The sequence below is a fragment of the Lepisosteus platostomus genome, chromosome 3 (genome assembly GCF_059453375.1).
Source record: "Lepisosteus platostomus isolate fLepPlt1 chromosome 3, fLepPlt1.hap1, whole genome shotgun sequence".
Lineage (NCBI taxonomy): Eukaryota > Metazoa > Chordata > Actinopteri > Semionotiformes > Lepisosteidae > Lepisosteus > Lepisosteus platostomus.
Window position 1 is genome coordinate 77,336,143 of NC_142613.1, and position 21,067 is coordinate 77,357,209.

Genomic DNA, 21,067 nt, shown 5'->3' on the forward strand with positions numbered 1-21,067 from the left:
GGTCATTGGAGATGAAAAAATACTGGAGTTGAAAGCAGCATGGACTGACTGGCCTTATTGTAATTAGAAAAATGGTGTTTACAAGCTCAAGGTGAACAGATATGGCACTTTTATTCCACAAATGCTCACAATTGTGGCCATCGGTTTTCATGGTTTGCTGATTGATAGCTCATCATCAAACCAAGATGGCCTGGTATCTTAAACTACATAAGCTCATTTAAAGAAGGCTTGGTTATTGACTTTAGACAGATCATATATAGTTAAAGTGTAGAATGCCAAAGGTGAAAGTTGCTTCAGATATTGGAAAGTGACAAGACATGTATGGTTTTCAGGCTGTGAGAACAAAGGTAGGTCAAACCGCACTAACAGGTGGGTGGAAATGCCTTTGTCCTACAGATAGGTTTGGGGAGCTGAGATGTAAATGTCCAGTAATGTCTAAATCTAAATTGTGTTCATGTTTATGAGTAGTCATTTAGAAATTCCTTAGTAAGAGCAGAGTTGTATAAGTCCACATGAATATTAAACTCACCGAAGACCAAAACTTGATCCATTGACGTGCAGACAGACGACAGAATTCAGTTTGGAGAATTCAGTAATAAAATGTGCATTACATTTCCGTGGGAGATAAACAAGCAAGATAGTAATTGACTGAAGACAGTTAATTTTAAAAGTGACAATTTCGAGAGAGTTAATGACAGTAGATGCAGATCTATGTCGGACCCTAGAAAATAGCCAGGACTCCCTGCAGCCTGTATTTTGGGCTTTCTCCAGATATCCAGATAATCACCTCATGTAAAATGCAGTATTGTCAATAATTGTGTCACATTTGGCACAACTGACAGAATTGTGGTCAGATTTTCGACAAGCTGGACAGTCTGGTTGAGAAACTGACCAGGAGGAGCCGATTCTGGAATTCAAAGAAGGTGCTGGTGGAGTCCTGAACCTGAGTAACCTGAGTCTCTGTGGGAGTACTTGAGACAGCTCAGGATTCCTGAGAACGACGGGGATCCTGTAGGGCGCCGTCGGGTTTAAAAAGCCTCAGGATACGGCGTTCATTAGGCATATAGCATTGTAAAAAGAAATGATCCAAAAGTCACACATCCATCAATAGAAGAAAAGGCCAGACCAAATACCAAAGCAATCAGTTCCTCATATGTCAGAAAATAAAGGGAAAAAAGTAGAAAATTAGTGATAGGAAACTAGAAGCTAATTTGCACCAGCATCCTCTACCTCCCCCATCATAAGAAAAAGAATCATTAGTAAAGATTAGTAATATAGACAGGTATTGTGAACCAGTCTGTTGCCGCCTGTTTTTATTTCAAACATATGTTTGAGAAAATAAACTAAAGACTGATGAAGAAGCTTTTGACTGCTGAGTTGATCTACTCCAGAACCAAAGAAAATGGTACTGAATTTCACTTTTTTTAAATAAATTTTTTAAGGTGGTATTGGTGGTATTGTGGCAACTGCAAAGAACAGACATCCTTTAGCATACTTTTTCTTCAGGTGAGATTAGAAGTTCAGTCACAGGGTGATGTAAGTGTTTTAAAAATGCTGAAAGTTTTTTTTTTTTTTCAGAATATCCATACTCTTAACTTTCCCAAGCCTGGGTTTATGGAATTGAAACCATTTTCCTTTGATGTGGGAACTGAAATAACACTGTCATTCAGCACCAAGAATGACAAAGGCATCATCCTGTTCGGTAGTGGTGGTGTTCGTGTTCCACCCAGGAGAAAACGCAGGCAGACTGGACAGGTATTAATAGAAATCTTATTTCCCGTGATGTTCACGTTTGTGAATTGAATACATTTATCATTGTTCTTTTTCCATATTGTTTATGTACAAGAGTATTCTATATTTAATGCTGAAACCTACAGTAATAGTAGTGAACTGACCTACTCTAATAAGCTCTACATTTGATAGGGTCAGCTGTGTGTAAATATTCTACTATTTGTTTTTAAATGTATGCTCCTATTTAGAGTAGCTTACTTTTTTGCAACACAAACATATGACAAGAGGGTTACAGCCTATTTTTGTTTTGAAACTGAATGATTGTACTATAATGCATGCCTTCACCCTGTTGTCCTTTCAGACAAAAAAATGACATAGATCTTTGTCTTTAAAAGTGAAAATGTTAAGCATCTGTGGTAATTTTAATTAAAAGGATATTACTTTTTAAAAGGACATTTTCCATCTTTCTTCACAGTCATTCATATCACTCAGTCCCCTGCTCTTCATAGAGCTGTAGGGCATTACATTAATTAAAGCCATTGTGTTAAGGAAATGATAGTAGTTTTAACCTCTAACACTAGGGTGGAAATGTCTTTAGTCAAATAAATTATACAATCGAACAGTAACAGATTGTTTCCAATTTGTGATAACCCTGGGGAAATGTCTAAACCATCACCTTTGATCATCATTATGAGCCATAAATTCCGTAGATGCCATTTAATATCTGTATCGTACAGCGCCTTATTTTAGTTTTTCTAACATTCCACTTCTTTTACTGTTTTGTACATGAAATGGAAGAAGGGTTTAATTTGCTCTGAGGATGAAATAGTTTTCTTTTAAGTTAGAACCAGTGGTCGTCATATATTGCACTCTAAATCTGAAACATGCTCTGCTCAGACATCCAATTAATTAATAGCAAGCCAATGTATATCCAATTCAATTTACTTCTGCAATGATTTGAGATTATCACCCCTCTGAAAGGGGTACATTCAAAATCCGTCGTATTTTAAGTCACAATTCTACAAATTGTTGAATAATCAATGTAGTTTAAGAGATGGTTTGCAAAGGGTTTAGAAATTTCAGCGAATTTGTTGGAAATTGTACGTCAACATACTACGACAGAAGCTGGACATTGAAATTAATAACACATTTAGCTTACCATGATTAGAGTTCTGTCATGTTTATGCTAGTGTCTTCACTCCACTAATACTGTTAATGTATATTCATATTATCTATGTATGGCTGTGAATTTCTGTAGCCCTACTTTGGAGTTCTCTTGAACAAAGGAGTTCTTGAAGTAACAGTTTTTACTGGAACCCGAAACCCACGCAGAGTGATAAGGAAACCCGAAGAAGGAATCCTTCATGACGGCAGAGAACATTCCTTAAGAATCGAAAGAATAAGGGGAGGGTGAGTAGAACCATTCAACCACATACATTTGCCTCATTCATACCACATACTGTGCCCTTCAAAAGTACCTAGTCAAGTCTAAATTAGGATTTTTACAATTAAACCTTAATAACGTTTTTTTTTTTCTGGTGTGGAAAAAAAATGATAAACACACGAGAGATAAGTACAGTTCCTACTGAAATTATTTTTAATAATGACTTCAGTGTTTGGAGAAAACCGTCAAAAGCCAAAGTGAAAAACAAAGATCTTTTGGATAAAGAAAAGCAGGCAATTTGGAAGCTCAAAGACATGAAAAACATGCCTGGGCCTGGGTCCCATCTGATTCACTTGTCTGACTCCCTGACACTTGTCTTTACTGATGGTGTAACTAGTAGAGGCAGCAGCGGAATTAATTGAGAAGCTTACAGCTTACTTGTCTGCTGATGTAGAGGAAAATGCTTCCATACATATTGCATACAACTTTAACATGTGACATGACAGTGACCCAAAACATACAGTATGGCTGATGCATCAAAGGTACACAATGCCAGAGAAAAAAAATGTGTTTAAACAAGATAGTATTGCCTTAAAACAAGATTATTTTGCTTTTAGATGAGATAGCATTGCATTAAAACCAGAAACATTTTGCATTCATCCAAAATAACCTTTTGATGTTTTTGTACTTAAAGATTAAATGATAGACCTGCAATAACAGTATCGGTAAGCCAACCGTAGGTGTACTGTAAGTCTTACTATCAAATCAATGTAAATGTATTCTGTTCACTGTCTAAAGATATGGCAAAAAACTGCTGTACGTACAGTACATGTTTCTGAGCTTTCACATCAAAAATAACATTTGTTTGAAAGGCCGTGTCATTTCTGATTCTCACAGAAGTGGTGAAAACGACACACGTTTAACCCAGGTGTACTCAATCACAGGGTGTTCTACTTGTACAGTACACAAAAGACAATGCCCATGCTCCTTTAGATTAAATCTGTTGAATAAGAAGGAGAGAGTGACAGCATTGTTCTGTTGTTAAAGTCAATACTCCTTTGTATGGGGCAAAATTATTGCATAGATTTTAATATACAGTAGTATGAAATATTGTTCACGATATAATTATTGTGCTTTAATGCAATGTTATCTCGTATAAAAGCAAAAAGTATCTTGTTTTAGTGCAGTAGATATAGCACAATGTTTCTTATTTTAACGCAAAACATTTCTCATTTAACCCAATGGTATCTCTTATAAATGCAAAATTATCTCATTTTAATGCTATACTATCTCTGTGGCTCTAATAGGCTTCTGTACAAAGGAGTTCATCATTACAAAAAGAGAAGCTCTTAGACTGGACAAGTGTATACATTATCCAAAGCTAAAATGTATATTATCTTCTACTTAGCATTCATATTATTTTAATGATCACAGATACAAATTGCTACACTGCAATGCACAAATGACATAATCAATAATCTGACCTCGCTCTTCCAGTACATTTGCAGAGCATTGCAGCTCGCATCCAGCAATGTAATGAGAGCAATGTGGAAGAAACTGGTATTTTTTGATCAGTGTGCATATTTTCTTTATTCATAAATAAAGGGATTCCTTGTGTTTGAGCAGCATAACATTCACATTACGTTTTTCCCAATATTTTATTTTCTGCATTGTGTGCTGGACCTAGTGTCACCTACTGCTAGATCTATGACTACACAACCTCCTCCTAATCTCTGGGAAGACTGGCACACTGGGTGGCTGTACTGTACATTTCTAGAACTGGGTTTGCATGAGTGTCAAATCATGTACTCTGGATGGTGAAAACAACTCACATTTGGTAAATGGCAAATTCTGGTAAAAGAAGAAATGGTTATGTTTGCTGTCAAGCTATGAAGAAATAATATCTAAAATAACTAATATCTAAAATCAATAAACATAAAATGTTACAAAATGAAAAATATATTAATTGTAATATCTTTTTAGAATATGGGCTATGCTTGAATAAATAGGAAAATTCTGTATCAGGACACACTATGAGATTCACTATACATCCTGCTCAAATGAAATCAATATCATACAGAGCTCTTAAATAGATGTAGTGCATTAGAGGAAAAAAAAACACATTTCTTTCATTTCATGTCATTTCATTTCTATATAACGCAGTAATAGCACAAATTAACTAGAGTTCAATGTATTCAACTGTGTAATTGGACTACAGTAGTGTAGTCATACTTAAATACCTTGAGAGTTCATCAGTATGGCAAAGCAAAGACTTGTTCTTTAAAGAACTGAATGAAGGTGTTTAACATTGTTTTGAAAACACACTTACAGTTTTAATTATATAAGTTATGGATAAATAGGCCCTAAGACATCAACAGTTTTCGGATAATACACTGCAAGTTAGAATGGGATACTGTTGTAATAGAATGTAATACACTTGTATTCATTCCTTTACATTCAATTGTAAAGATCCCCAAAGAAAACGTATTCCCTATTATTTGAATGTCACACAGTGTCTCATGTTATGTCTAATTTTGTCCAATTTTGATAATGCAGTTTCTGTGCAGAGTGCTTGATTTGAGTAATTTGAGTTCTGTTACTACCAATCTATTGTATAAATATCTTGTCGCTAAAAGCTTTAAAATATAATTGTTTATTGGTATCTGCTGTTTATGAAAAGTGAACCCATATTTCTTAACAGTTACACTATTATCATCATAGCTCAAACATGCTGATGTAATAGAACTTGATGTTGAGTGCAGACTTACAAGTAACTCATATTTCTAATACAAATCACTGCTTTCTTCAGTAATATAATAATATAAAGTCATGCAAGGTTAATGTTTAGTGTTATGGTTAAGTTCCAGATTTGTGTGAGTTGTCTCTTTAATCATAGTTATACTGCATGACTTTGTTCAGCAATAAAGTAAAAGAAAAGAAAAAAATCTGTTCTTGCTGGATGTATTCCTAATGGAGGATATATACATTTGTCCACAGGGATTTATATCAGAGCTTATGAGTCAGTGCTGGAGTCAGAGGTCTGAGAGGTCAGTCAGTGTGTAGTGCAGAAGTTACCGTGTAGTTAAGCTGTCTGCACATCCTTTCAAACAAAAGAAATCTAAGCCACCAGTGTCAAAAGCCTACCGTTATACTGTATTTGTTTCAGTCACTTAACAGCTAACGTTCTGTCTTTCTTTCTCTTCTCTTGCAGATTCACAGTGCAGGTGGATGAAGAAAACAAGTTTGAACAGACCCTACCTAATGACCAGCCTATAAGCATCAGAAAGCTCTTCGTTGGTGGCATCCCCCCTTACATTGAGGCCAGCACTCAGAGGAACATCCCCTTTGAAGGATGCATATGGGACCTCGTCATCAACACCATGCAAGTTATTGTTTAATTCAACAATATGAATTCATTAACGGCAGTCTGCTGTGATTTATTAAACAGAATTGACACATTTAATACTAGGCAAAACAAAATTTCAACCCACCTACAATACCAGTTAAAATAACTGGTTCCATTCTTTACCCCTCTGCTCCTACAGTACTTTACTTAGTACCACCATCCACGGTCTCCTCTGTGTATTGTAATTGTGTTTTATCTTGTGTATTCTTTTTATTTATTGTTGTTGTCATTCTGTAAAGCGCTTTGAGAAGCCACCTTTAAAGGCGCTATATAAAATAAAGTTATTATTATTATTATTATTATTATTATTATTATTATTATTATTATTATTATTATATCAACAGCACAGGCCAAATGTGTCATTTGCAGTGTGGCTCCCTTATTGTCAGAGGGGTTTTGGTTTTACGTACTGTATGTTGTGAGAAAGGTAGCATAGCTCATGGGACCTTCACACAGGTTTCATGTTTCATTCACTCTATAATCCAGGCAGTGAATAGATGTGCAGTCTCACCTGTGAAGTTGCGTTTTTGGGGGCCTCTAGTGGCTGAGTCATGGTTATTACAGTCCTTCCATTGATGATGATCATGATGATAATAATAATTTGCATTTATAAAGCTCCTCTAAAGAACCAAATAACAATAAAAGCTTGATTTGATTTACTATTCAGCCATTTGGTAGGTAGCCTAACCTATTTGTGGCGAACGTTTCAAGTGGCATCAATGTGTTATCACTCAAGTGAGCCTAAAAAAATAATAACAAAAATCTTCAAGACCTCGGCATTGTTTTTAACTTTTGAACTCTGCCTCTTCTTCCTCCAGCCCTGTGGATTTTGCGCAGCCAGTGTCTTTCGAGAACGCCGAGATCGGGCAGTGCCCCACCATGGCCGTGCCCCGCAGGCCTCTCCTGGAAGAGACCACAGGAATTCCCCACTTCGCTGCCACCCCACCTACACCTGCTCGAACCACAGCGGCCCCCGCCAGGCAGCCGCCGCCCCCGCCCCCTGTACGTACACAAGCCCACAGTCACAGCCCCCCTTCATTTAGTCTGTGCCTTCAACCCCTCTTACTGCAGTCGCAAAGGGGGCCTTGAGTGGTCTGCTGATGCAGCTTATGAAGATTGATTTTTTTTTAATGGGAAATAAAGAATTTCCCGGTCCATTCATTTTATTTTTTAATTTTATTTTATTGTAGAGGGCCAGCAGTTAAAACCACAGAGTAATGAGATTCCAAAATAATCCACATAACTTCTGTTTGTTTTTTTCCACAGTCTTTCCTCTAACGTCCTTCTAATTTCTTGGCCATAGTCTGCTTACATAGCCTGAAACCAGAACATTCTTCGCTAATGTACAGTATGTGTGTTCCTGCAGTCAGCTGCTAGGCTGTAGCTGTGCTATTGAATTGTGCTGAATGTCTGCAGTCAAAAGATCCTTCTACTTTAAATACAACCTGAAAATCTAAGTTCATTTAGTTAAAACAATTTGCTCTAGGAGGATTAAACATGTTTCCAAGTCACTATATACTTATATAGTTATAGTATTTAAGTTCACAGCAACATCAGTGTCCATAAAGTATACTGTAGATTGTTTATGGCCAGCAACACACTGCACTTTTTTTAAATAAACTTATTTATAAACAATTTGTAAATACAGAGGATCTCAATGTGCTTATTATAGTGCTACCAACTCTGTGGTTGCACCTCTTGTACTTAGATTAGTTTTTGTCTAATCTGTTAAAATTCAATAAATAGTACTTAATAATCTAGACAGGAAATAAAGTTGTAGATAGAACTAGATCAGAAGGAATAGAGTTCTGTTGAATTAAAAGGAAATGCTTATCTGGTTTTCCCACATTTCTATGACTGTTGTATGCACAATCCTAGCCAATGCATGAGCATCTGCATAAGGCCCTGCATGGTGCAGGATGGCAAGATATCACACCCTGCTGTGCTTATCTGTTTTGTCTTATGGCTGATATTCTGTTGCCCTTGTGTCCAGGACACACAGTGTAATACTGCCGGTCTGTGTCTGTACAAAGAAACTGGTGAAAATTCATTTTTGTAAATAATTAATCATTAAATAATTAAAGGCTTTAACATTATTTTCTATAATGCTATAGCTAATTATATTTTCTATATAAGCTGTGAACTACACACTTTAATATTTGTTTTCTAAATAGACGTTGTACAGGTACTTGTTTTTCTATATGTTTTGTTAAGTTCTTAAGTAGTTGTAGTGAAAATGTGTAAGTTACAGTGAAAGTGTGTGATTTGATATCAGCTATTTATAATATACACCTATATCTTTAAATTAGACTCATGTACTGCAGATACAGTATCTCAAAAGTGTTTCAGAATGCTATTCATAATGTTATACGTAACATTCCTAAATATTTCACATTACTCTCTCTCTCTCTCATAATTCAAAATGTATGTTGTATAGCAGTTTGATCCATGAGAGTCATCGATCATTATTATGTTCATGGTTATTGTTTAGCTTGTTTTGTACTGAAGAAGTTCATCTGCTTTAACAAGATGCTGCTCCTAACTCTGCTTTACCTTACTCTGCTGCTCATAGGATTCCTTTGTAGCCGAGTTCAGGAGCGCCAGCCTTGCTATTGACCTTGACTCCACACCGGTACCTTCTAGCTCCAAATATTTCATATTTACTCTGTGTATAGCAAGCCTATCAAATTTAACTAATTTTTCTCCATTCATTTGAGTGGTGTGAAGTAAAATGACTGTAACAAAATCCCCTTTTGTCAACACTGTGTGACTCCATAACAATTAACCATTCCCTCCTTTGTATGTTTTTATTTAAATATTAGGGGGATTATACAATGTACTGTATGTAAAAAATCTTTGTGCTGAAACAAAAGACAACAAGTACACTATGTCTTCCTTTCAGTTTTATCAGCATTTAAGTCAGTGAACCAGCAGACTAGTACCAATCTAAAAAGCCAGTTTCTGACTAAAAGTTAACTAAACGTGATTCTGTTTTTTAGCTTCAAGTTAAAGAAAACAATTCTGGAGGCTGCACAAAAATGAATGATATAATACATTTTAATTGAGTACCTAGGAAATTAGAGTTCCTTTCTTCTGTGCATTACCATTGATGCAATATAGTGTATGTACTGTAGTGTGGCAAATTGCCAGATATGAGATGTGTTTATCGTGGCTTTTAATTTGAAAGCTTATTGTTGCCTATTTACAGTATTTTAAATATAATTTAATGTTTAAAATACTTGTGTGTGAGTTACTAATCTGCACTGCATGAATCTCTTACACGTTTTATGAGACATTGACTGTTTCACAATCAATTATGTTAAGAACTGGCTAATAGTAACCTAATAAGAATAATAAGCTAATACTACTGTATCTTGGACCCTCTCTCCTCATTCCTTTCTGACTGCATCAATAGGCTGAGTGATTTTATCCTGACATTTCTTTTGGTACATTCCTCCAGGCATTCAGCACAAACTTTGAGAAGGAAAAAAAACAGCTTTGGTGCTGCTCCACTATATGAAATCTAAATGGCAGTGTAATACAGATTAACTTTATCTACCATACACTCAAAGTGCTTTAACAAAGAAAATTGAGGTTAGATACTGTATAAGGAGATACAGTAACTTACAACTTGTTTAGCGACACACACTGCTCTGTCTAATGCAGACAGTAAATCGCATTGGAGACGATGTACAATCAAGGAATTTCAGCTTGTGGAGGCACATTGTATCAGTACTTACCAGACATTTTTATGAGAACTTGACTGTTCTCTCGATGTTACCAAGCAGCAGTAACATTTTATTCTATTAAACTTGGAATGATAGAACAAGTCCATCTAAAACATAAAATCATTGTTTTGATGTGGAACCTCTAGAGAAGTATAGAATAATGTAATTACAGACAGGCTTGTTCCATGTAAGGATCCTATTAAATTATGAAGCACAAAGATTGGATAATACGACAAAAACATCCATAAACCAAACCACGAGTATCGGAATGCAGATTTTTGCTGGGAGTCAAAGAATAGTGCAGGATAACGTATACCATCTTTATTTTGGGCATTTTTCCAGTTTTTTTATTTTTGTGGTGTTTGAGATTGGTCTTCGGTAAATACTGGGCCTACTACTTTTCATTTAGTTTGTTCCACTCACGACACAACAATCAATGTTTTGAGATTGAGACACATAGTGGTATGGACAGAAATAACTGAACAATGCAGATATGTTTAATGAAACAAAATATGTTTCATGATCATAATAATTCTAAATAAAAACAGGATTGATAGTGACATAATAATGATGTATTGCATTGTCTTTATTTTAATACAGTAATATGTATGTAATGAGTAATATATTCCTTGTAAATTGAATACATTATTTAAAACAAGAAAACAATACAAATCTAAAAATACTTTGAAGAATTCTTTATTATAGATACTTTTCTTTGCTGTTTAGTGGTGCTATAAATTCAATTCCTTCTTTAACAGCTCCACCTATTGTTTAAAAGAGAGAATAACTTATGGAAACACTAGATGGAAATTTACTAAGTGCAGTAATGGTCTGGAATGCATAATTTAAATGATAATAATTGCCTTTGTAACTTCCACATAATTACCTTTACTAATCTCATGTTATTCTTATATTTTCCTACAGTAAAATGTTTCTTGGATATATTGTTTTTGATTTAAAAAATAATGCCTATCCTATGCATGAAAACAAAATGCATTAATATTGTTCTGGACTAATCATTGAAATCCTGTTTATTTAAATCTGCAGGTATCATGTGCTGCTCAACCAGATTCTGTGACGTTAATGAATGCAAAACAGTTTGGTCTTTCGAGAAACAGCCACGTGGCTCAAGCATTTGATGATACAAAGGTTAAGAGCAGGTAAATTTGTATTTGAAATGTACAGTTAATGAACATTGTCTGCTTGGTAAATCACAGTGTTCCTAATGTGTTATGAACTAATTAAATTAAAATATATGCATTCCACAACAAAGTGATCCGTTCAATTCAAATTGCAATGATTTGGAAAGTTGATAAGATTGTAAATATAGTCATTACTGGATATTCTTTTTCTTCCAGACTAATAATTGAGTTTGAGATCCGGACGGAGGCTCAGGCAGGGCTGGTGTTCTACGTGGCCAGAATAAACCATGCAGATTTTGCAACAGTCCAGCTGAAGAATGGAATAGCCCATCTGAGTTATGATCTTGGAAGTGGAAATACATCTGTCAGTGTGCCACGGATTATCAACGATGGACAGTGGCACAAGGTCAAACAAATTTCTCAGATAATAGTTTCAGCCCTTTTTAAACCTGAGCAGATTTTAATTTAAAACAGTAAAGAATTAGTTACAGGATGGTTTTAGGATCAACTTCCTTTACAGCTGCACACCCAGATCCCCTCCATCTGGTTACGTCTGACATAAAAATGTACAAGTATAAGAAAGGTCACAAACGAGAGAAGGTCATTCAGCCGTTCTAGTCTCTTTGGTTCTGTACTTAGTACAGTAGTTAATTGATCTAAGGTCTCAAACAGACGTTTCTTGATGGAGGCCCAAATTGTCCATGCAACAAATTGCATTCCCCGAAATAAGTATAATTACCTCACAGTGTTTTACTCAGGAATCCAAACCTTGGTATTTTAACAATCAAGTTGTTAAACCTATAGCAAACGCTGAAGCAAAACTTTCTGTATTATTACCACGCTAATTTGGAATGCCTTTATTTTGTAAAATGAAAAGTTGAAAGATCTTATAGCTGTACTGTACCCTCTTGAACTAATTTTGTTAATTACATCTTGGGTTTCTTGATTCCATGTTTTATGGTGCTCATGCACTGTTTTGAAATATAATTCTGAATGATTTTCAAATGTGTGAAAACATCTCTCAAAACATCTCTTGGACTATCTATTTCTTGTAAAAAGAACTTGAAGTTCACAGCATGAAGATAGCAGTAAACGTGAAATATAGAATGTTAATTATATGAAGTACTGTATATGAAGCCTTTGCACTTTTCTATTAGATCTGCACTGTCTAAAGCTTTGGAAAATGTCAGAAGACCCGCTGGCATCAAAATAATAATGTTTGCAGATTTTCCACTATTTATTTATCAGACTTTCTATTATTGTATTCACAGATAAGGGTTCTAAGGGAGAAGCAAAGAGCGATACTAACAGTTGACAACCGTTTTTCAAAACACACAACAAGCCCCAAAAAAGCAGATATACTTGATGTTGTTGGCTTGATATACATAGGAGGACTTCCTCTGAATTATACGACAAGAAGAATTGGTCCCGTAAGAATTTTTTTTTTTCGCATTGGAAATTTCTCATTGAACCCAGAACAATGTTTGTTTGTGTGTACAGTATCTGTTCCTGATAATATGCAAGCATAAATCAGAACATTTTTTATTGGACAATGCAAACCTTCAAATATTAAAGAGCAAATACACACATACCATATATATATATATTACATACTATATATATTAACAATAGTATAGTAAACATAATGACAAGCACATCGCTAGTTCTGCCTACACCATATTAATAACTTGGCATGTGCATCTTTAAAAATTAAAATGAAAGATTTGTTGTATGAGATATTTATAAAGATAGAAACATGTCATTTAAGAAAAACAACAGTTTGTAATACTGAGTGCATCTGCCACTACTACAAAATATATATTCTGATGTTCTTCTTTGTTTTATGTGAAACAGGTGGTGTACAGTATCAATGCTTGCATAAGGAATTTCAAAATGCTGAATTCTATGCTGGATTTGGACAGTCCTACCTCTAGTTACAATGTTGGATCTTGCTATGTCAACGCTCAGAAAGGAACTTACTTTGATGGCACAGGATTTGCCAAAGCAGGTATTGCAAGACAGCATGAATGAGCACTGAAAACAACTCGGGCAATAGAAGGAAGACACTGAAGTATTTGTTATTGCATTGCTGCTAACTATTCTTCCCAAAAGTCATTTCAATTATAAGTAGCTGTCAATGTTTCAAAAGTATCTAATGTGGAAATGTTATCTTTATTTTTTACATTACAGTGGGTGCATATAGAGTTGGCACAGATCTCTTAATAGAGCTTGAATTCCGCACCTTCAAAAACAGTGGCATCCTTCTGGGAATAAGCAGTCAAAAAATGGATGGATTGGGTATTGAACTATTTAATGGAAAAGTAAGTAAATATATTGGCAGTGTCAAATGATGTGGTTCTTTCTGTATGAGATTCTGTATGTACATAGTAAACACGCAAAAAAGGTCTTAAATGACCAGATATGTAACTAATATTTCAAATATAAGAACGTTGCATTCTGATAACAATCCTATTGTCTTTATACCTTGAAGCATTGATGTATCAGGTGTATTTTTGTGCTTAAATGAAAATTGACAGGTGTTCAACAGAAAGGAAATAAACAAATCCAGCAGATCCTGGTGTACCAGAAAGAAATTTAAAGTCACCTGGCCCAGCATACTTGTCATTTCTTTTGGGTTTTTCCTCCTACCCTGCCTCTACATCACAGCTGGTGCCTGTCTTGAATCAATCTGCCTGTCGGCCGCCTTCTTAGGATATAGGCAGCAGCTTGCAGTCTTTGAAAGACAAGACAATTGAAGCATGTATAAAAGTCAAAGATTTTTCATCGAAAACATTTCCTTACTATACAACATAATGTGTAGTTACACGTGTCTTACAAGAAAAACCTTTCAGGTCTAATGTTATAAAAGTAAGCAACCACTACGAGTCATTGAATTATTGAAAAACCACATGACATAATATATTTATATTTACTTATTATTAAATGTTTTATATTCAGGAGCATCTGTCTCTTTTCTAATGCGTCTCTGAGTTAGAAGATGGAAGGGTGAAAGGAAGAATGGATGAATCTATGAATTTTTACTGTAAACAACAGTGGATATTTCTAATGAAAGGATCTGCCATTTTGAAGATAATTTATTATTATTAAAAAAATTAATACTTTTTAAACAATGCTAAATGCTAAAAAAAACTCTCCTCAGGTGCTCTTCCATGTCGACAATGGGGCTGGACGATTTACAGCAGTATATGAGCCTGACACGAAGAGCAGTCTCTGTGATGGTCAGTGGCACACAGTGGTAGCCAGTAAGCTGAAACATCGCCTTGAGCTCACTGTGGATGGCCAGAAAGTAGAAAGCCAAAGTTCTAATGTCCAGTCGACATCAGCGGACACAAACGACCCTGTTTTCGTTGGAGGATATCCTGGTATGTTCATGAGTACAGTCACTGTACAAAGCAATTATATTTTTAAGTATTAATTTACTGAAATATTATTTTATTGTTGTTATATATCATCTAAGGTTTGTCTAAGTCATAACTATAGTTCACATCGTATCATAAATCCAGAATGAGTAATAAATACAAAATATTAAGATTACTCATTTCAAGATGAGAACTGTAAGTTGTACATACAAAATGCATGTCTCTGATTCATTACTAAATAATGTCATTTCTATCATCTAAAGTTTCACAGCAGTTCCTTTGTTTGAATTGTCTGAAACAGAGCAATGTCAATTGGTGAATGTGATTATTTGTTCCTATTTAGATTTTCTTTCTCCTTGAGTCTTTTCCAGAAATGTTATTTTCACTAAAAATATTGTTAAGCCAATATTCAGAGCAAACAAGACAAGAATTTAATGATCAAAAAAGAAAATGTTGTAGTGCATTTTAATTTCTAATCTGGAATCACAGTCAAAGTAGACTCAAGTAGGCATTTATCTTATTGTGACTTAATAGGCAGGTTATCAATGGAAAGAAAACTTATACTGCAATATTATTTTAAACTTCCTTTTTAGATGGGCTGAAGCAGTTTGGGTTGACCACTAAGACACACTTTAAGGGATGCATCCGCAACATGAAACTAGCAAAGGGCTCCAAGACGGAGGAAATCCTCTTTGACAAGGCACTGGAGCTACACGGAGTGCAGCCCCTGACATGCCCTTCAGACTGATCTCAGACCTGCTTTATTTTAGAAATAGAGCCTGCTGGAATGGAATTTAAAGTAAACAAAAATAAAATACAAATACCGTACATGAAATTGTGTGTTAACTAAGTTTGTGGCTTGATTGTATCAGTGGTGTTACGTTCTAAAATGTAGTATTTAGATTTATGAAGTTGGATGAGAACAGCTAAGTGAAAAATATTGGAAATCTAACAGATCCATACAGTATAAGGTGTATCTTTTATACCAAATTACCTTTCTAAAATGGATCCAGCGGGTGTTTGTATGTAAGCATTTGTATTGTAGAATGCATGGTGTGATTAAAACACTGTATTATGAATGCAGCTTTGAAAATATATCTCTTCAATTAAATTCCAAGGATTTTCATGTGTTACTTGAAACGTAGCAATATCCTGGAAAGAAACAGTTAAACAAGAGCAGTGATTTCCCAGCCCTGTTTCACAATTAGTGATCTCTACATTTCTTCAACGAAAACATTTCCCATCAAGCAGGTTTTGCAAGATATATCTTCTAACAATGGGACCGAGTGTCCTTATATCCCACTGAGTTTCATTATTTCAGTGTAAGAAAAGAGGAATTTCGACACAAGTTGTGAAATTCTCTGACAGAAGGATTTCATTTACTAGTTCTGAATACAAAAAGACATACAGTATATATACTGTATATGGATTTAGACTGTCGATATTATGGCAGATTTAAATGTGTTTGAAATAATAATACCACTAGAAGATGACAATACAGTACATTTACGGCCACATACTTGAAATGCCAGTAATGACATATCATGACTTCATGAAAAAGAAGAATAATCGTCCCTCAAAGGACTAGATCGTCATTTCTGAAAAGGAACAAAACCACATTTGAACAAAGCAAGTTTGTTTAATTTTAATTAAAAATAATTAGAACATATTGCAATTTATATGCAATATGTTACATACAGCATGCTATTTTTTTAGTTTGAACAGTAACAAATGGACTTAAAATTTTAATCTCGACCCTAAGATGACTGAAAATGTCAATGTGCACTTTGGTGATATGAAAATATAGTTAAAAATAATTATCATTATTTCCTTAAGTGTTCTAGTGAAAGAAATACATTTAAAATTTTGTTTGGTAATAAAACAACGAACATTTGTCTAATATGTATAAAAATAAAGACTAATATTTTTATATTAATTATATAAAGTATAACATACAGTATAGACTGTCTCTTATGATTATGGCAAAATACCTTTACCATCAAATGTTAAAAAATATGGACATGTGTGATTCAAGGCACCAACAACCATATAATTAAACAATTAAATTAAAACTGTGAGGTGCATCAAAATAGCAGTGAAGCAATCAAGTGACTGTAAAATAGATAACAGATCAACTAAAAAAACACAATGTATGCAATTACTAACACAGGAAACAGGAACTACTATTGCCTCAAAATGTGGAAGACCAAGTAAGATTACTGAAAAATGTGGCAACTCACAAACATTCTCTGATTACCTAAAGCAAATTGACAAAAGCATTTTAAAATGATGGTCCAGAAATCCATGTGTGAAAAAAAAACCAAGATGTAAACTTTTGTTAAAAACATACAAAATAAAAATGAACCCTGACAATTTATTTCAGCTATACTGCTTTGTAATAGAAATTCAAACACTTAATTTGTCCTGTAAAAATCCATAATGTTTGGCAGAGGAAAGGAGAAGATAATCGAGAACCGTTCCCCCTCGGCCACAGGTTATGTTATGTTATGGTCTTGTCTTTAAACAGCTGTCAAGCTTTTGTTTAACGAATATTACAAAATAATGGGCTACTGTATTCTGCAATCTCATTTGTTAACCTGTGCTACCAAGCTTGTTTTTTACAGAAACAAGGAAGATCATCATTCTAGAATAGCCACAAAAGATGGCTATTTTAGCTGCTTCCCAGGAATCCTGTACATGGGATATTCTGTTACATTTTCATTACTGTGGTTTCCCTTTTCAATATGAAGCAATCTTGTTTCCTTGGAACTAAATACTGTAATTTGTACGTTTTGCATACTACACAGGTCCATAGAACTGCTCTACAGCCTGCATCATTCATGGTTGTCATTCCTCTGCTCTACAGTGCATGTTCTCTGACTGGTGTCCCCTAAAGCCTTGCACGTACAGTACTGTACAGCCTGACTCGATCAAATTAAACTCGCGTAACGAGAGCTCTTGTCAGGGTTGTTAATGATCGGTTGATGACAGATTACTCCAGTCACATATGCTTTTACTGCTGGATTTTAGTTACGTATTTGAACTTCTGGTTATTCCACCTTGCTGAATAGGTTAGAGAAGGTTGTTGGTATTAATGAAACTGCTTTTTCATGGTTTAAGGAAAGTTATATACAGTAGCTCCTCATTTGAGACACAATAGCTCATTGGTCCAACCTGGTTTCCATTGTATTAAGTGAACAGAGAGGACATTCCCCACCTGGATGGGGCAGAGCCTAACCTCAGCCCTGCTGGTGCCCTTTTGTACACCTGAATAAACTGGAACCCTTGGGATAACGCATTTCACTCAACATACGAAAAGCAGTGTCTGCAGTGGGAACTTGAACTCACAAGCCACCAGTCAGGAGCTCAGAGACTTACTCACTGTGCTACACTGTCCCATTTCATAGTTAATAGTTTGAAAAAGTTGGGTATCGTTTCTCCTCAACAAAAGTTGGTTATTTCTGCTGACCTCCAGGACTCCATTCTTGAAAGTTTTCTTTTCACTCTATGTTACCATTGGGTCAGATTTTGTATTGCTACGGCATCAGTTTTCATTACTATGCTGATGACCCCTAATTTCCATCTGCACAAAACTTGCCGTTAATCAAGCATGGCCTGTCTTATCGCATTACATAGATGATGTTAAAAATGGATGCAGCAAAAAACGTTGTACATATGAGCTCGGTAGTTAAACTGATTGGCACTTACTGGCTCCACAGTTAGTGCCAAACAACAGATTTTCTTTTGAGGGTCCTTGGAATTTGGTATAATCCAAGTACTTAGGTCAGGAATTTTGCTGCCATCTTTGATTTGATTTTGATTCGTAGTTTGTGTTTGAAGAGCTGTGATCTTTATTCATTCTTTCATCATTCCTTTCTGTTCACATCTCTCACAATCTGATGCAGAAAGAGGAATGCATGCTTTTGTCTTTGCCAGGCAGGGCTTGCTGGTTTATTCAAGTTCAATTTCAGACCTGGGGTGCCGTCTGCATGGATATTGTACAGTCTCCCCGTGTTCACATGGGTTTCTTCCCGCAGTACAAAAACATACTGGTAGATGAATTGGCTTGAGTTAACTGGCATGAGTACAAGCGTGCCTGTGCCTGTGAGTGTCTGAATTGGATGAAGTGGTTAGAAAATTAATGGATAGATGAATAAAATGACTTGAAGGGTATATTAAAAAAGTTACTTTTTTAATTTTGATGGATCATTGATCCGTTTAGAAGCAGTTAATTGAATGGCATCTATTCATATCAACAACAGATTAGAGAACACCTGTCAAATAAAACAAAGTTGCTTTCAAGCGAGAGCTCATGTATTGCACAACAGGAGTTCTCAATTCACGCAATCAGTTCACAGACTTCCTTATTTAAAAAGGAGCTGACAGACAGAAAAGGTTCACATACAGTTTCTTTTGTGCTAGGAGAAAAAATCCTATGGCACACACTATTGTATTGTATTGAACTAAAATTGATTTATTAATTTTGTTCAGAATTTAGGGAAACTATACCATAAGGAGGCCTTATAGAAACCTGCCAGTTTCTAGCACACATAAGTCTTCATTAGCATAACATACATCATTAATTATTCTTCTGTAGGCACTTAATTAGAAGCACAGCAAAAACAGGCCCAATTGATAATCATTTGTAACTAGCATAAACTCCTATTATCATTATCAAACTTTTGTTTTCTGTATAATGTACACCACTTAATGCTTACAACTCAAAGTTTGGGCAAATCAAATTTTGAATATTTTTGTTTTGGTTTCACATGGGATACTACCACATCAAAACTGTAATGGAACACTTGGCAGGTAAAAATATTTGTTGTATTTTTAATAAGATTTCACACATTAATACTGTTTGTAATTATATTGTCAATTAAAATGTACACAATGCCTACGGTGTTATAGAAAACTCTTCAAATTTTAACAGTTCTTCACTTTAACTTACATTGAGTTTTAAAAGCCTCTTTCTATTGTGGTGTCCTGGGGGTAGTTGACATCATACTGGGCGTGGACAGGCTCTCAATCTCCCATCATGCCCCTTTATAAGCTTTTCTTGGTTTCCTTTACTTTCTTACACACACTCTTCTCCGAGAGTGGTGATCACACTGACCCCCTCATCGGTGTAACAGGACACATGACTCCACATTCCATTACTTCTGGGTCCTTTACCTTCAGAGTCCCAAGTTCACCAAGTTCATCCCGTTGTCCTTACTGCTAGGAACCTCCTGCTCCCAGACCCCAACACAGAGCCTCCTGCTCCTACTCCATTAGGTCACTGTTTCACACTCAACCAGTGCCTCAGACTCCCAGGTCCACCTCCAGCCCTGACGTCCTCTTCCCAACGCCAACATGGTTGGGTTACACAAATACACACCACCTGTACCTACATCACTGGGTCTCTCCTGCACTACATACCGTGCCAAGACCCAGCACACGGTCCCTCTCTAACACACACTCACAACCTCTCTGGCACCTCACTCTCACGCCCTTAGGTTGTGAGCTCACAGCTGCCAGCGCACCTCACGTTGTGCCCAGCCACCACTGTGTTACATCTACACAGCTGCCAGTGCACCTCAACGTGCCCAGCCACCACATCACTATCTCCCAGAGGGTGCAGCTAGATAGACCCCACTCGCTTCCCCGACACCAATGTATTGCCAGGGGGAGGGTCCCTCTACCACACAACCCACTCTGGTCCACACACACTAACTCACAACTCACTCATACAGCGGACACGTCAGCCCTGCTCTCACACCCTAGCAGGATGCTGTCCCTTTAAATCTTTCAACGATCTCATAAAGCTCAGTTTCTTGTCAGTCTCCTCGCACACTGACGTTTTCACTCTTTTCCCCACAGCCTATTCCTCTCACAACCCCGATTGTCGATCTTCTCCACCCCCTCTCGGGGTTACTACAGTGGCTAGTCAAGTCTTTGCTCACTCATACTGTACAGGGCTGCACGCCCTTCTAACATCGCCCCCGACTAGTAGCGTCTCACACCCGCTACTGTCCTGCTTCAGCTCGGCTCTCCCACAGCAGAGCCTCCGCATTTGTCCTCTCACCAGTGCAGCGACAGCAAGGCCAAGCTCCTGCTGCATCTTTTCCCCCTTTAAACCACTTCTACCCCTGCTGTTCCTTCACTTAATCACGTCAGGTGGGGTTTTCACGGCAACGCGTCTTCCTTAATCCGGGGGCTCCGCTCCCCACACCAGACACTCCCTGCGTTGTACTGTACCACACTATTTAAATCGAGTCGATGTACGTTTCCAAATTTTTAAAAATCATCCCCAT

The 21,067-nt window shown here is 36.2% G+C and overlaps 1 protein-coding gene across 8 annotated transcripts in view; it reads left to right on the top strand.

The window, feature by feature from the left end:
• The window catches only part of lama2 (laminin, alpha 2), a 203,708-nt gene extending 187,820 nt beyond the window's left edge, over window positions 1-15,888 (top strand). For 7 of the 8 annotated variants that reach the window (XM_088626879.1, XM_088626883.1, XM_088626880.1 and 4 more), the window contains 12 exons: window positions 1,579-1,755; window positions 2,990-3,141; window positions 6,327-6,497; window positions 7,340-7,523; window positions 9,094-9,153; window positions 11,297-11,409; window positions 11,608-11,797; window positions 12,663-12,821; window positions 13,246-13,399; window positions 13,582-13,712; window positions 14,552-14,774; window positions 15,365-15,888. In XM_088626879.1, the coding sequence (XP_088483005.1) occupies window positions 1,579-1,755; window positions 2,990-3,141; window positions 6,327-6,497; window positions 7,340-7,523; window positions 9,094-9,153; window positions 11,297-11,409; window positions 11,608-11,797; window positions 12,663-12,821; window positions 13,246-13,399; window positions 13,582-13,712; window positions 14,552-14,774; window positions 15,365-15,519 (1,869 nt within the window). In that variant the 3' untranslated portion in view covers window positions 15,520-15,888. The remainder of the gene's footprint in view (window positions 1-1,578; window positions 1,756-2,989; window positions 3,142-6,326; window positions 6,498-7,339; window positions 7,524-9,093; window positions 9,154-11,296; window positions 11,410-11,607; window positions 11,798-12,662; window positions 12,822-13,245; window positions 13,400-13,581; window positions 13,713-14,551; window positions 14,775-15,364) is intronic. The other variant, XM_088626882.1, reaches the window with a different exon arrangement.
• The last annotated feature ends 5,179 nt before the right edge of the window (window positions 15,889-21,067 follow it).